Source organism: Gossypium arboreum, chromosome 3 (assembly GCF_025698485.1).
Source record: "Gossypium arboreum isolate Shixiya-1 chromosome 3, ASM2569848v2, whole genome shotgun sequence".
Classification (NCBI taxonomy): Eukaryota; Viridiplantae; Streptophyta; class Magnoliopsida; order Malvales; family Malvaceae; genus Gossypium; species Gossypium arboreum.
The window spans coordinates 44,060,908-44,078,489 of NC_069072.1; the positions used below are offsets into that span (position 1 = coordinate 44,060,908).

General features: G+C 32.2%; 1 protein-coding gene across 1 annotated transcript; it reads left to right on the forward strand.

Moving 5' to 3' along the window:
- Nucleotides 1-13,886: 13,886 nt before the first annotated feature.
- Nucleotides 13,887-15,756, forward strand: LOC108474992 (uncharacterized). The gene is made up of 3 exons (XM_017777013.1): nucleotides 13,887-13,984; nucleotides 14,136-14,921; nucleotides 15,111-15,756. The coding sequence occupies exons 1-3, from the start codon at nucleotides 13,887-13,889 to the stop codon at nucleotides 15,754-15,756; spliced, it is 1,530 nt and encodes a 509-aa protein (XP_017632502.1).
- Nucleotides 15,757-17,582: the final 1,826 nt, after the last annotated feature.

The following is a 17,582-nucleotide window of genomic DNA, read 5'->3' on the forward strand; positions in this document are numbered from 1 at the left end:
TTGCCCCACTGATCCCAAATTGGCTTAAGCTCCTGGAGATTACTCTGTGTGACGCTAATACGAGTGTAATCTGACAACTCCGATATGTATCCCTCAGCTATACTATCTCCCTTTTCTAGTTGAGTTTGCTCGGACCATCTGTGGACGTTAACGTTGCCTTCCACTTTATCAAAAATTCCGTTCTCCATAATAAAACTTCCTAACTTAGAAACTGACCGTGAACCGATATCTTTCCAAATGCAAAATGACATGCAAGCAAAAGAAAAGAGATAGTCAGTATCACATGATATCAATAAATTTCAACGATAACTTATAAGGGTAATGTCTAAGTTGGGCTTATATGGTCCTTCGACATGGGGTTGGTTCTAAAGTTTGAGGTACCGAACCATGATTCCTCGATCCTCACCCATTATAGGCTCATTTGAATCGAGTTCGATTCGAGAATACATTTCCTATGGCTACAGAGATGAAAATCTCACGAAACCATAGGTACGAATGTATCCCGAAAGTGATCCACTATCCTGCACGGAGGCGAAAACCTCACGAAGGCGTAGCTTCTCACTCTCACTTAAGGGTGTGACCACAACGGTCATGCAAATGCAATGCGATCAAAATATAGCATGCAATAATACAAACACATGTAATGCAAAGAGGATTAAATTTTAAAATTTTTAATTTCCGACATTAAGACAAGAGATAATCAACTACATGGCCTGACTCTCTTATTTTTCCCCAGTCGAGTCGCCAAGCTGTCGAAACCATTTTCAAATCGAGTTTTGAAAAATGAGAATCGATTTTAAAAACGAAAACGGGAGTCGCCACCAATCTTTTTAGGTGTGATTGGATCACCTTTAAAACATTTTGTTTTAAAATCGTTAGTTTTAGTCCACGAAATAAAAGAACGGGTTCAGAGTCGATTACGTCATTTAGGAAGGATTAGCACCTCGTAACGCCCAAAAATTGGTACCTAATTGATTATCAAATGTCTTTAATGTCGAAAGAAAAAATTTAAGATGTAGTCCTCTTTAAAATATTTTAACTTTGAAAATTGGGATTCACTAGCATCAAAGTATTGACATTAAGTTATCCTTTTTGAAATTCCTATCTCGAAACAAAGAAACGCTATATCCAATAAGTTAGGACATATTGCTTTGAAATTCCAAGATAGTGGCTTGCATTTAGAAAACCTCTAAAAAAACTTAGAAGGGTACTTAATTATTCAATTCAACGAGAAAAGTGGCAACCCAATAAGTTAGGGCACTCGCTTTCTCGAAATTTCCAAACACCAAGCATTGCCTTATTTGCAAAAATCTTATTTCGAGGTAACAAATAAATGAATAAAACGAATAAAAGACAATAACGAATAAGCTAGGAAATATTCGAGATTAAAAAACTAGTAATAAATAAACAATCATTATGTAAGACTAAAGAACGATAGTATAGTGAAGATAATAATAATATTAATAGTAATATTACAAGTAAAAATTTTGGAATGATGTGTGAAATTTTATATATGTATGTGAATATATAGATAAGTAAACAATATATATAGTGAGTGAAGAGTAAAAGGTAAAATAAGTGTATTTAAAGAGTAATGGGTAAAAATATAATAATAATATAATAGTAGTAATAACGTAATAGTATTAGAAATATACGATATATAATATTGAAGGTAAATACATAATATATACATATTAGAAATAATCATAATATTAGAAACAACTATTAATAATACTACATAAATAGATACATAGTAGTAGCATATACATGATATAGTTAAAAATATATAAAGTAAGATAATATGGGAAATAAAATATATATATAAACAATATAATATTAGGGCATATGTAAAACAATAAAAATACAATATTAAAAGATATATATATATATAATGTATACATAATATAATATTAAAATATTTACATGGTATATACATAATAATGTAAAAATAAACTATTAGTAATATTATAAATATATACATATAGTAGTAATAATAATATAAAGGTATTTCATATAAACAGTATGCACGTAAAAAAAGAAAAGAGAAAAATAATAATTACAAAAGTATGAAATCAAAATAATATGTAGAAACATGTTTATTCTAAAAGAATAACTGAAACTTAATTGAGAGAAGAAACAAAATCCAAGAGATAACTTACAAGTAAAACAAATTATTGAAACAAAATTTTGGGCTAAAATTAATTGCGTATAAATGTCCGAGATCTAAAATTAAAAATGCCCCAAATCTTAAAATACCGCGCAAAAGGGGCAAATCGAAATAGCACACAATTTTGCAGGCCAATTTAAAATAATATAAAAACTTAAATATGGCCCGATTGAAGGCTAGCACAAAGGAGGGGACTAATTGCGTAAATTACCCAATTAAAGGTAACATGCATGGTCCCAAGCAAAAAGCTGATTCCACTCCCCCCATGCTACTTTGTTTTATTATTAATCAAAAACACTCCCCATGCTATTTTGTTTTATTGTTAATTAAAATTATTTCCCCATACTATTTTGTTTTATTGTTAATTAAAACTAATTCCTCATACTATTTTGTTTTATTATTAATTAAAACCATACTTTATTTTCTTTTTTTTATCATAAAAAAAACCCTTTTTTTTAAAAAAAAACAACAAAAAAAAAGAGTTAAAACATCACCCTACCACCCTACATTCATTTTTCAAAATAGAGAGAAGGCTCTCAACTCTCTCAACCCTTCCCCTCCTCCGATCATCGGACCGGCCATCAACCGTCATACCGGTCACCGGTCACCGACGGTGGCGCCGCCGTCCACGATGGCCGAAAAATCTTCCGAGGCCTTTTTTCTCTTCTCTTCTCGAGTAGAGCCCGGATTTGGGGTTAAAACGACCCAAAAACCTTCAAAAATTAATGAGAAGCACCCTAGAACTCAAGAATCCATTCGGTTTTCGACCACCGATCTTCGGCGGTGGCTTTCTCGGTCATCCACGATGTTGGAAAACTGAACACCGGTAAATTCCTTCCCTCTTTCCCTTTTTTATATTTTTTTTTCAAGTTTTTTTTTGTTAAAAATATTTGTAAAATAGATAAAACAAACGAATAGAAAGAAGATCAAAAAATAAATAAATAAATAAAAATAAGGACAAACACCTTTTGAACTTGTTTTCTCCTTTTGATTTCTCCCAAAAATCTCTGTAATACAACCCCCTCTAATACAATCTCTTCTCTCCAAAATACAATCGATTCCCCCATGGCACAAGGAACATAGGGCTTTTATATAGCCCAAAATCCAAAGAAAAAATACAAAGAATTTTATTTTTTGGTGTTTTTCTTTGCTGTCCTTTTTTTTTGTCTTCTTTTGCAGGTATAGAGTGGTGGAGGCAAGTGGGTGTGCTGGTGGCAGACAACTGGTAGTGGCGTAGGTGGCCAAGGTGGGGTGACGGCTAGGGTTCATCACCAATTTTCTTTGCTGAAAATTGCTTAGGTTTGGGTAGTTCTAATTTGGGCTGGTTTTGGGTATTGGGTTTGGGTAGGTTTAGTTATTGTAATTGGGTAGTTTTGATTTTTGGGCTGTTTAACATTGTAAATGGACTTAGAATTTGGTTATGTGGATTTTATTTTTTGCTTGTTTGCTTGGGCCAAAAATTGGCCATTACAACATGCATGAAAGTTTAAGTATCTAGAATTGACTTAGTAATTTCTTGAGGCAAAATCCTAGGAGGCATGGTAATTTGAAAATGATTTACGCAAAATTTTGTTTGGACCGTTTGAACCTTTCAAGCCAACATTAATAAATATTGATCCCTTGAAACCCAACTTTGAGACTATATGGCCTATTTTTTTTTGTAGTAGTGTGCTAAAAAATGTGCTTAAAAAAAAAAGGAGATCATATGTACTCAATATTTGCATTTCAAAGGCCAAGGCAAGCTGAGTCTTAAGGTTTTTTTTTGCCTAAAATTTATCTATCTTTTTACCTACCCCTAGTCAAGCCACATTACAACCATATTAAAGACCTATTGATTTAGATTTTTGTGCCAACTATATTGGTAGAGAGAAATTACTAAGCTCAACATATGAAAGCATAATTAAACTTAAGGATTGTAACTTAGTTTTAAATAAGGAAGTAAAAGTTAATTGGTATGAACTAAGTACATATTTATTACCTGAAAGCATTTAGTCTATACTCTTGCTATCATTATAATAATTGAGAATAATTGAATAATATGTATACTCAAGTTGCATTATTACAGAATTTTATTCTTGAGCATAATTGTATTAAACTCAAAATTGTGAGAAGAACGGATTTTTGAAGGAAACTTTTCAAAAGTGATTTTCTTGAATTCTTTTGTAATTTAAGTATTATTTGGGACAAGCAATGAATTAAGTTTGAAAGTGTAGAAACATTGAAATATATAGATTTTTTCAACACCTTCTAAACATTATTTCATGCAAATTTCAAGTATTTTCTAACGAATTTTGTGCTTGCATTATAAAATAATTAAATTGAACATGATTTAAGACCCATCTTGAATTTTAATTATTTTGATATTAAATTTACATAATTCTGCCAATTTTGAGCAACTTTGCATAATAAGAGCAAAATCAGCTTGGAAATCACCTTGGAAAGATTTAATTGGTGGGGCATCTTCGAAGTTTTATGTAGAGAAAGAGACCCAGAAAATTCAACTTGAAGGAGACTGATCCACAAGAGAGAGAGCAGTCCAAGTCGACCCAATTTGCTGCCCAAATCAGCTATCTTAAGCTGATTTTAACAATTGTAAAATAGCCCTAAACTTTTTCTCTTACCCGTTCCAACCCCTCCATTTCTTAAGCTTTCACATTCAAGTACCTAGCTAATTATAGCAAAGCCATCTCAACCACTCTCCCTACTATCAAGGGCCGAACATGGGAAGGGGGATTGGCTGCTATTTTTAGCAAATGCAAGCTGCCCTCACAAAAATATCATAATCTGTTCTCTTTTATGTTTTCAATATTTCTCAATGGCATCTCTCGTAAATCCCTCTTCTCTTCTTCTACTCATCAACAGCCTTCCAACACCATCAACTCATCCTCATCGAGTTATCTATGTTTGCTGGACCCGAGCAGCAGCAATGAGCACAAGGAAACCATAATGTGAAATTAAAAGAAAACACAAACCAGTCACCAAGGATTAAAAGATTATTAAACTTACAATATTGATTTTTTTTAAAGGTAAGGTGAGATCACTAAGAAAAAAAGACTTTATGGAGATGAAAAAATATTTAGTGATATAATTGTTAAATAAAAGCAAGAAAAAGGTTTAACTAGGTTATATTTATTGGTGGAGTTTTAGGACTGTATTAAATATTATTTTTTTAAAAATATAAAAGGATTTTCTTTTATTTAAATTAATTTTAAAATTTTAAAAATCTGAATAATAATGACGCGTCTTTAAAAGAAAAAGAATAAAAGTACCCATTTAGGTAATAAAGATTTAAAACAAATCTAAAATCTAATTTCATAATTTAAGTTGTAGCAACCTAAAGAGAATCCTAATATCTAACTAAAATGAATGGGAACTTATAATTCTAATTAAATATAAAATATAGAAACCTAATAGAAACTTAAAATATCTTCAGTCAATCCTAAAATTTCTAAGGACTAACTACTAGATAAAATAGATCCAAAATCTTATAATATAAATTTAAGCCTAACCTATGTCCCAAAAACATCAACAATCATCATACTAGGAATATATATATATATATATATATATATATATATATATGAGAGCAATAATCAAGTAAATTAAAACAAAGGTAATGTTTGGATTAATGGAATAAACAAAATGAATAAGGAAAAATACTATGGAAACAAGATAAACATAAATGTAAGGAAAGTAATTAATAAAATGAAATATGAATAAAGATAAATCTTTTTTTTCCTTAAATTAGGGAAATGTGGAAACGGAGGGACTAAAGGAGCAATTAATTTGCTCACATTTCTTAAAATCAAGATTAAATTGAATCGACTTTCAAAACTGTGAGGACTATTATTGAAAAACAAAAAGGCAGAAGCCCTAAAAGTGTAAACTCAGGCACGTGAGGGATTGGGCTGCAAACTTTTCATCCCCCCCCCCCCCTCCCCCCACCGCCCACCCCCCACCGCACTATATAAGTCAAAAAATAAGAGAGGAAACATTTGACTTTTATTTTTCTGAAATTTAGTTTTTATACTCCCGTTTCCTCTTCTTTCTCTCTCGGGCAGCTCCGGCGCTGGAGAATCCTAGGTTCTTCGGTTTCTAGCGGCGGAGCACCACACGTGATCGGAAACTAAAAAACTTATTTTTTTCTTCTTCTTCTTTTTTTTTTTTTCTTCCATTCTGGGTTTCAAACTAGAAAAGCCTCGGAGGGGAATTTGGAAAGAATTTGAAAATCTTCCGTTTTTTTCGATAAGGGTTCTCTGTTCCAGATCTACGAAATAAAAAAAAGGGGGAAAAAGGAAAGGAAAGGAAGCTGGAAGGAATAAACGCATGGATTCACCGAACATTCTTAGAACCGAGGACTTAGTTCGGTGAAAGCCCTTCATCGGAGCTCACCACCATTTGTTTATGCATGCACGTGAAAGTAAATGGCAGTGGAGCAAGGCCGAGGGACTACCTTTAACGGCGTGTTCATGGGCTTCTCTTTTTTCAAGGGATTTTTTTTTTCTTGCAGGTTATATTCCGCTTTTTAATGCTCGTATTATTGTTAATCTCTTATTTTGATTAGTGAAATATGCTTCTTTGTGTTTGTGGTTCTTTCATTGTTTTACTCCGCACCTTATGCCTGCTAAAATTTGATTGTCTAAAAAATTGCTCCCTTTTTGTTTGTGTTCACACCTGCGACACTAATGTGGGCGTTTGGGCTCCGTTGCTGGGCTAGGCCAGACCCAAATTTCACTTAATTGGACTCTGATCCTAATTTAGGCTTGACTAGTAAAGTGGATCTGAAATCAAATTTTAGGCCTTTAAACAAACGGGCCTTTGAATTCTTCTCATTTTTTATTAAAAAGAAAGAATTTGGACTCTTCAATGATAAACCAATTTGAAAGTTGATTGAGCCTTGAAGTGGGTTAAAAAATTTATCAGCAAGCTCAATTAGATTCAAATATGGGCTTGTAAAACTAATTTGGATTCACACTAAGTTTTAAATCAGTCGGGCTCAAATTATTTGGGTTTTTTTACTTAACACATTTCAATATTAAGCCCAATAATAATAATGGATTGAAAATTATTTCCATTTATTTAAAATTTCTCTCTTTAATTTAATGATTTTTCAAAATAAATTTAAATTTTTGTTATGATTTTTCAAAAATAAATTTTAATTTTAGTCTCAACTTAATCGTGACGGTTGGTATCAAAGTTAAGGTAGTGAAAGTGTCGTTGAGATGTCAAAAGGAGTAGACAAGCAGAATGTTCCGATGGACATAGGAGGTCTAAAAAACAAAGCAGATCCAAGGATATGTTGTCAACTTTGGAAAGTCGTGTAGTCAATCTCAAGGAATCCATAGGGAAAGTGAAGGAAATACTTGAGGTAGTGGAGACACGCATTAATAAGCTAGATCAGATGAAAGAACAGTTCAAGGAATATGTGTCGGATGTCTTTAGTTCCAATATGGATGCAACGGATGCGCTCCTCAATACTACCGTGAGAAAGCCGACAGAGAAAAATGATGCTCTTGAATTTAGGATAACAATTATGAAGGAAAAAAACGAAGTCACAATAAAGGATTTGAATGCAAAAATCAAGGAGCTCAAAGGATAGCTTATTGTGTGCAGAGTTGTTGTAGGTAAATGGGTGTTGAGTGCAATACTAAACTAAGAGATTGATGTCCCCAAACTAGAAAAGTTTAAGGGGGCAAGGTTTGCAAGAGAAGTTGACAATTTCTTGAGGGAGATGGAGCAATACTTTCATACTGTGGGCATCAATGATGATGATGCTAAGGTAAATATTTTTGCTTGATATTTTACTGATTTTGCTCTTATTTGAGGAGGCGTAAGTCCACATATGAAAAGCATGGTTAGGCTGCAATTGGGTCTTAGGAAGAGTTCCAAAATGAATTCAATGAGCTATTTTGCCCTCAATATATCAAGAAGGAGGCTTGGGCTAAGTTACATCGATTTTTGCAAAAAAAGGTACAATTCGAGAGTATAGCGACGTAAAAATTTTCGCTTTGATCGCTAGTTGAGGCGATTATTTGAAAATTTGAAAATGGAATTTTGGTTTTAAAAAGAAAAGGAGTCACCACCGATTTTTTTTCTAGGTGTGATCGGACACCTAATAAATCTTCTTTTTAGAAAAGAAAATTTATTCTTGAACAAAAATGAAGGCCGAATTTGGGTCTACGCGAAAATCCAGAGGAAAATAGGGTTCGGGAGTCGGTTACGCACGAGGAAGGTATTAGCACACTCGCGACTTCCAAAATTGGTATCTTGTTAAATACGCATTGTCTTAATTTTAAAAAAATACAAGTTTAGTTTAATATTTAATCGCGATCCGATTGAATTACGAGAATTTGAAATTTTGGTTTTTTAGAAGGACGTCTCGTTTTTAACACGAGCCAATGATATTCACCTAACATAGCAATGAAATCAGTGACTTAGTGTTGAAATCAGTACGTTGTCTTATTTATTAAAATTAATTAAAAACATAGAAAATAATATTATTCATAGCAGAATTTGTAAATAATACAAACAATGATACAATTAATGAAAAATATTAAAATACAATATTAGAATAAAAATAACAATAATATTAATATATACACGAATAATAATGAAATAATAATAATAATAATGACACGACAAGTCAAAGTAGAAAATAATAAAATATTATCAATAGTAACAATCATAGATTAATAAAATGATGACATATTAACAAGGACAATAATAAATAATAATTAATAATGCTAAATTAATTAATAATAAATAAATAAATAAATAAACACAGAAAAGAGGACATATAATATAATAATAATATTAGAATAAAGTAATTAAAAATAATACTATATATAAATATATAAATATATATATATACACATATTATAATAATAATAATAATAATAATAATAATAATAATAATAATAATAATATGTATTAAATGGTAAAAGAATAATAGTAACAATAATTTTTTTAAAAATGATAATAGTAATAAAAATAAAATACTAGTGATAATAATAATAATAATAAATAGTAATAATAATACATCAATAATAATAATATGTTAATAACAATAAATTAATGAATTAATAACATAACAGTAAGTAAATAAACATAAAAATAAAATAATTATAATAGTAATATTAACAAAATAATAATAATAATAATAATAATAATAATAAAATAATAGAAAATAATAATACATTAATAATAATATATGTTAATAACAATAATAATATATAAAATAATAATATGGTAAAAATAATAATAATGTATTAATAAGAATGATAGTAATAAAATAAGATTATAATAATAGTATTAATAAAATAGACATAAAAAGATAGTAATAATAGTAATAATATTGAGATACAAAAAGCAAATATAATAAAATATTAAAATAAAGTAATAAAAAATAATACTTTTTTAGATTTTCGGCCACCGCACGCGGTGGTCGGTGGCGGGGAGTGGCCGGGGCCCTCGCCGGAGCAGGTACCTGCAGAGAGAAAACAAAAGAAAGAAACTTTTTTTTTCAAAAAACTGATTACAAATGATTTTCTTTTCTCATTTTTTAACTTATATAGACCATGCAAAACGACGTCGTTTTAGCCGGCGTCCATAAGCCCCAAAATGACGTCGTTTTGACCCTTAACCCATGACCCGATTCGTCAAACCCGAACCTGCCTCAGGATCCACTTGTTTTTTACTTAATGGTCTATTTGCGCATTAGGCTCTTCCGCTTTTTTCTGTTCTGCAATCAAGTTTCTATTTATTTTAATTTGGCCCCGAAATTCGTTATGCTCTGCAATTCGGTCCCCTATGCCGCGCTGCGTTTTGAGGGGAAGGAATAATTTCTGTTTCGGTCCTTCCAGATTACGCGCGTATTGCATTTTGATCCTTTTCCCTTTATTTCTTTTAAATTTGCCCCAAAACTCTGTTTTTAGTTCAATTTTAGTCCTTTCTTGTTTATTTTGTTTCTTTATTAAATATTATTATTATTATTATATATTAGTGTATACTTTTTATTATATACGTATATGCATATATATTTTGTATATAGTATTATTTTTATTACTTTATTTTAATATTTTATTATATTTTCTTTTGTATTATTATTATTATTATTATTATTATTATTATTATTATTATTATTATTATATATTAGTGTATACTTTTATTATATACGTATATGTATATATATTTATATATAGTATTATTTTTATTACTTTATTTTAATATTTTATTATATTTACTTTTTATATCTCAATATTATTATTATTATTATTATTAACGCTCTTATTGTTACTATTATTACTATCTTTTTATGTCTATTTTATTAATACTATTATTATAATCTTATTTTATTATTACCATTCTTATTAATACATTATTATTATTTTTTACCATATTATTATTTTATATATTATTATTGTTATTAACATATATTATTATTAATGTATTATTATTTTCTATTATTTTATTAATATCATTGTTATCATTTTATTATTATTATTATTATTATTATTATTATTATTATTATTATTATTATTATTTTGTTAATATTACTATTATAATTATTTTATTTTTATGTTTATTTACTTACTGTTATGTTATTAATTCATTAATTTATTGTTATTAACATATTATTATTATTATTAATGTATTATTATTACTATTTATTATTATTATTATTTTTTATTACTATTATCATTTTAAAAAATTTATTGTTACTATTATTCTTTTACCATTTAATACATATTATTACTATTATTATTATTATTATTATTATTATTATTATCTTTGTGGGTACCAATTTTTGCCCGGGCCTATTTACCATTAAAGCCCAAATTTTTAAACCAAAAACAAACCCCAAAGACTAAAAATAGACTCAAAATCAAATCAAAAACAAAATAAAATTAACCCAATTTTGAAGCTCAAATTACTCAAGCCCTAAATTAACCCTAGACCTAAATATTTAACCCTAAATCAAAAAGAAGAGAAAAACCCTAACATCCTTTTTCTGTTGCAGCCGCCGCAAGCCTTCCCACGCACGTCCTCCATGTTCGCGCGCCTACGTCGGTTTCCCCCATGTCGCCTCTCGCCCATGTCAGCTCCAATGGCTCCACGTTCGCCATAATTTCATTTTTGTACCTATAAAAATAAAGGCTATAAAAGCCAAAGATTGTAACAAGGCAAAAAAAAGATGGATTCAATACAAACACAAGATTTAACACCAAATACCAAGATTTTAAATACCCAAAACAAATAAAAACAGAGATCGAACTCGATGATTACACAAATCGGAAGACAAAGAACATACAAGGCAATTTTGTAGAATCGAAAGTTACCAAGGTTGTTGTTTTGATTCTTTTCTTTTTCTTTTTTTCGTTTCTTTTTGGATCTAACCACTCTTTACTATGTATATCTGTTAAAAGAATAAAAATACAAAAAACTTACTTTTTAACTTCGCCATTGCACGTGGTGGCTAACGACAATGACAAAACGACAGATGGGGACTAAGCTCTGTCCGGTTCTTTGAAGAATTGGATGGGGCGAGAGAATTTGGAGAGCTTTTCAAATGGTTTTTGAGAAAATGAAAAGAAAATGTTGTTGAAGGGTTTTTTTTTACTTTTATTCCTTATTTATTATGCTAATTAATTCAATATTCCTACCTTTTTCATATATAATTATTGTTATCTTTATTATTTGTTGCTATTATCCTTACGTTTTTTTAATATTATTTTTATTTTCTAATGCTATTTATCATTAACTTATTATATTATTTTTATCATCTTTTTTACTATCATTGTATATTATTATTATTTTGGGTTACTTTTTTAAAACTATCTTTATATGATATTCATTTTTTATCTATTCTATTAAAAGTTAATTATTTTAAATATAGTTTATTATACTTATTATTATTTATTATTTATCATTTTGTTAACTTAGCATCGTTATTATTTTAATTTTACTATTATTATTATATTTAGTAATACTATTGATATATTGCTATTATTGTCATGTTTATTATATTATCATATTTATGACTATTGTTGTTTCCATTTTTTTATTTATTAAAACTATATTTTTTTGTTATTAATATAGGGTTAGCATGATTCTCATATTGTCATTTTTATGTCATCCATCATTATTTATCGTTTTTTTTTCCTCTCCAAATTTTAATCGTTTTAGTTCTTTTATTCCATAATGTATTCTCAACTTGTTTTTAACATAAAAATAATTTTCTATACTTAATCGTTTTAAAAAAAAACGTGCCCTACCTTATTGGGTTCGTTTTTTTATTCGATTTAAGTATTTTATTCAACATTTTGTTCCCAAATAGTTTTTAATAAAGGCAATTTTCTATACTTAATCGTTTTAAAAAATGTGCCCTACCGTACTGGGTTTCATTTTTTATTCGATTTAAGTATTCGAATATCCTTCTTAATCGATTTATTCTTTAAATTTTCTCCTAAACAATGGCAATTTTCGATATTTGGAAGCTCAAAAAATTGTACCCTACCGTATTGGGTTTCGGTTTTTGTTCGATTCAAATATTCAAATATCCTTCTTATTGAATTTCTCCAAGTTTTGAAAAGCGGAGGCACTGTTCTGTATTTAAAAATTCGAAAAATCATGCCCTACCGTTCTGGATTGTGGTTTTACGTTTGATTTAAATATCTGAATACCCCTTTTTTTTAAAAAAAAGTGCACGAATTTTTTAATAAAAGACAAGCTCATAATCGGGGGTAAAAAACGTTGTGTCCTACCGTACTGGACGTGACGTTTTACCTTGGAGCGAGATGGTCTTTAACTCACATTTAATTTACTCAAATGTTTCAAAAAGGATAATCGTGCTTTAAAATCTTTTCAAATCTTCAGTTTTTGACATTAAGACATAAACTAATCAATAAAGTACCGATTTTGGGAGTATTGGAGGGGCTAGTCCTTCCTCATACGTAACTGACTCCAGAGCCTATTTTTCTCAAAAATTCGTAGACCAAAATGTTTTATAAGGTGGCCCAATCACACCACAAAAAGGATTGGTGGCGACTTCAAATTTTCGTTTTTTGAAAGTCAATCCCTGTTTTTAAAAAAATGGTTTCGACAGCTTGGCAACTCCACTGGGGACCAATATGAGAGTCAAGCTGTAAATTGATTATTTTCTGTTTTCTTGTCGAAATTTGAAATTTGGTTTTCTAAAAATCTACTATCTTCACATTGCATCTTCTGTGTCCTTGTTGAATTTACTTTTTGATATGTTTTCGCATCATATTGCATGACCGTTGTGGGTGCATCTCTTAAGTGGGAGTGAGAAACTATGCCTTCGTGAGGTTTTCACCTCCGCATGGGCTAGGGGATCACTTCTAGGATACATTTGTACCTATGTCTTCGTGAGGTTTTTCACCTCCGCATGGTCATAGGGAAATGTATTCCCCTGAACTGAACTTAGTCCGTATGAGCCTATAATGGGTGAGGATCGAGGAATCTGCGGGTTCAGGTACCTTTGCTTTAGAACCAACCCACACATAGCATGCCTTAGGAGCCTGCCTTAAGTAGAACTACACCGAGACCTAGTGGTTACTGAAGTAAGTGCTTGATTGCTTTGATTTTTATTTTTGATTCTGATTTGCTTTTATTTTTTCTTTAACAGTGATTGCATATCATTTTTACCATAAAAGAAGGTGTCGATTTACGGTTCAGTTACTAAATAGAAAGTTTTGCCATGGAAAGCGAATTCTCTGATAAAGTGGAGTATAATGCGTTTACCCAGAAATGGTCAGAGAACACACAATTAGAGAAGGGTGACAGTTTGGCGGAAGGGTATACATCAGAGTTATAGGACTTTACCCGTATTAGTATGGTACAGAGTGATCTTAGGGAGCTGAAAGAGATGTGGATTCATTGGGATGGTGAGATGAAGCAGTTATTCTATCATAATTATGGTGATATGTCTTATCTTCTTGATATTAAGGTACCGAGCCATGGCTCAATTCTGGAATTCTGCTTACAGCTGTTTTACTTTCGAAAATATGGATTTAACACCTACTATAGAAGAATATACAACTTTGCTTAGATGTCCGAAGTTTCAAACCGACAAGATTTATTCTAGAATCATCAATGTCCCAACTTTCGTCAAGAGATTGATGAATATTACCGGGATGAATGAGCAGTGGGTTGTGGCTCGAGTCCAGCAGAAGGGTGATGGGAAGTGTATCCCTTGGGTAAGTTTGAGAGAGCTGATTCTGACGCATCCTGATATGAAGAGAAGAGTCGACGTCTTTGCTTTGAGTGTTTATGGGTTGGTCGTTTTCCCTAAGGCTTTAAGGCAAATAGACGAAGCAGTTACCAATTTATTTGACCAACTTGGTAAAGGGATCACACCTGTTCCTGCAATATTAGCTGAGACTTTCAGATATTTGAATACATGCCGAAGAGCAGGCAAAGGCAGATTTATTGGATGTGCACAGCTTTTATTAGTTTGGTTCAATAGCCACTTTTGGAAGATGGAGAAGGTCTCTTATCAACCCTTCCTTCGAAATTTCTCTCATTTGAAGGAAATAGCAGCTACGCCGAGGAGGGACGATATATCAGAGGAGAGATGGATGGCAATACTTCAAAATCTCCAAGAGGATGATATCGAGTGGAGAGCTCTTTGGATGGTTCCCGGTGAGATTCTTTTCCGGTGTGGAGATTATGATTGGGTTCTTTTGTTAGAGATTTGGGGAGGCATTGGTTATGCCCTTTTCCTCATATCGAGGTAATACAGGTCGAGGCAATTCATAACTGCAACACAGGGGCTGGCTCAGAGCGAGTTTTGTTATAAAGGGGATAATTACAAGAAAAAGGTTAGAGAGATTTGTAATGCTTGGAACCGAACCTACCGGATGGAAGAAGTTGCTGTAAACCCAATGGTGACCCCTAGGTATAACTAATGGCGAATAAGAAGGGTTAATGATAACATTCTGAGGCCAAATCTAGAAGATGCTCGATTGATAAAGGAATATCTACGAGTCGTCCCCTTTGAGTTGGAAATTATAAAGCAAGACTTTGAAAAGAAAAGTTCGGAGTTAGAAAAGAAAATAGAACAGTTGGAAGTGGAAAAGGTGTACTTGAAGCTGGATGTGGATGTTCAAAAGTCGGAGGCCGAGAATTTGAGAAAAGGAAAGAGAAAAGTTGAAGAGGACCTTGCTAGCTTGAAGGATTATTACAAGAGATATCGTCCATCAGTGAAGAAGGCTGGTTTAGGTAAAACGTCTGAACAGTGGAGGCAAGAAATCCAAGAAGAAAAAGCTAAAACTAACCAGTGGAAGAAGAAGTTCCATGATACTAAGGCACGAGAGGTTGGGTTAGAGAAAAGCTTAGATGATAGTCAAAATGAAAAGGAGATGTTAAGGGCCTGGGTAGCTGAGTTAGAGAATGCACTACACCAGCATCGGAGTCGAAACTCGGTGATTGAATTAAAGGCCAGCTTAAGTAGGATCGAGGATTTGAAAGGAAAAGTAGAAGAACTGGAGTCTACACTTCAGAATTGTGAGCTCCGAATTGAACGACCGGAAGCAAATAACGGTCAGTTAAGCGAGCAACTTCATTGATTTCAAGATCAGGTCTGGGATAGAGATTACCTCATGGGCGAAGCTATAATCCAAATACGAGAAGTGGCTGATTACTTACAGACTCTGGAAGTTCAGGCAGATGTGTTGAGTGCCAAATATGAGTTAGTGTCAGAACGAGAGCAAGAGTTAGCCTCCCTTATTAGGAAAGTGAAGACTTTGAGCACTAGTGCTAAGCCATATATGTAATCCGTTTTATGTAAGGGATTTTGTTTTTTGAAGTAAAGTTTTCTAAATGGAATTGAATCAGAATCAACGTCTTTTTTTTGCATTCATCTCATGCATTTGCATTTACATCATGTCATATACATTAGCTTTCATAAAAAGATCTCTAATTGATTAAAATTTATTTTAGTTAATCTGAAAACTCGCAAAAGTTCACCGATTAAGCACCACTATAATACGCGAAGGAGAACGAGAGCCATAGACCAAAGATTAGAGAAATTAGAATAGATGCAGAAGGAAATGCAAGAGCAACTGCATTTACAGATGCAAGAGTAGTTAGCCAAAATACAACAAGACATGAGAGATCAGATGTTAGAATCCCAGAAAAACATGATAAACCAATTTGCACAAATGTTGGCTGGAGCTTCGAATAAAGGAAAGAGTCCTATGATTAGTACTGGAAACGATGATAAGGACCCTTCTGTTCCCCCAGGCTTTACCCCGGCGGGCATTCAAACACCACAACCTAGGGTATCTGTTAACATTAAACCTCCGTGTCAAAATGGTACTTCAGCCCCGATGAATTTCCCAATAGGCTCAAGCTCTAACCCTGAGGATAGTTTGGCGAATCCTAGGGTCCCCGATTTCGATGAGACAGTAGAAGTGGAAAAGGCGAGAATGGAGATCCCAAAGCAGCTAGAGGATCGTTGCAAGTAGCTTGAGGAGAAGTTCAAAGCGTTGGAGAATGTTGATTATCATGGTGGGATTGATGCTAAGGATCTGAGCCTGGTCCCAAACCTAGTACTTCCTCCAAAGTTCAAGATGCCGGAGTTTGAGAAATACAAAAGGACCAGTTGTCTTGAGGCTCACATCACAATGTTCTGTCGAAGGATGACAGGATATATCCATAATGATCAGTTATTAATCCACTGCTTCCAAGATGGCCTGATTGGGCAGCGACCAAATGGTATAACCAGTTGAATCGGGGCCAAATTAGTTCATGGAAAGACTTGACACAAGCTTTTATGAAGTAATATAGCCACGTGACGAATATAGCGCCTGATAGAATCACTTTACAAAGTATGGAAAAGAAGCCGAATGAAAGTTTTAGGCAATATGCCCAGAGATGGAGAGAAATCGCTACACGGGTTCAACCGCCACTGCTTGAGAAGAAAACGACCATGTTGTTTATCAATACCCTGAAAGCACATTTCATCAATCACTTGCTAGGAGGCGCAACTAAGAGATTTTCAGATATAGTAATATCCGGTGAGATGATAGAAAATGTAATAAGGTGCGGAAAGATAGAAGTTGGGGAGAGCACCAAGAAGTCGGTCCCACGAAAGAGAGAAAATGAAGTAAACAATGTAAGTAGGAGTTATGCAAAACTGATCACTGTGAATCAATCGAGAATAGTAAACGCGAGTCAGCAAGCCTCATCAAAGCAAGAGTCTGATACAAAGCGCAATACGGAGAAACTCCAGTTTACATCCATTCCAGTGACGTATAAGGAGTTATATCAAACTTTATTTAATGCACATGTTGTATCCCCGGTTTACCTGAAACTGATGCAACCTCCGTATCCCAAGTGGTACAACGAAAATGTCCAATGCGAATACCATGTGGGAATCACAGGACATGCG

Excerpts from the sequence above, each read along its gene's own strand:
- LOC108474992 (XM_017777013.1), top strand. The coding sequence starts at position 13,887 with ATGGAAAGCGAATTCTCTGATAAAGTGGAGTATAATGCGTTTACCCAG. Across the intron at positions 13,985-14,135 it reads GGTGACAGTTTGGCGGAAGG|GTACCGAGCCATGGCTCAAT; the intron begins GTATACATCAGA and ends CTTGATATTAAG. Across the intron at positions 14,922-15,110 it reads GCCCTTTTCCTCATATCGAG|GGTTAATGATAACATTCTGA; the intron begins GTAATACAGGTC and ends GCGAATAAGAAG.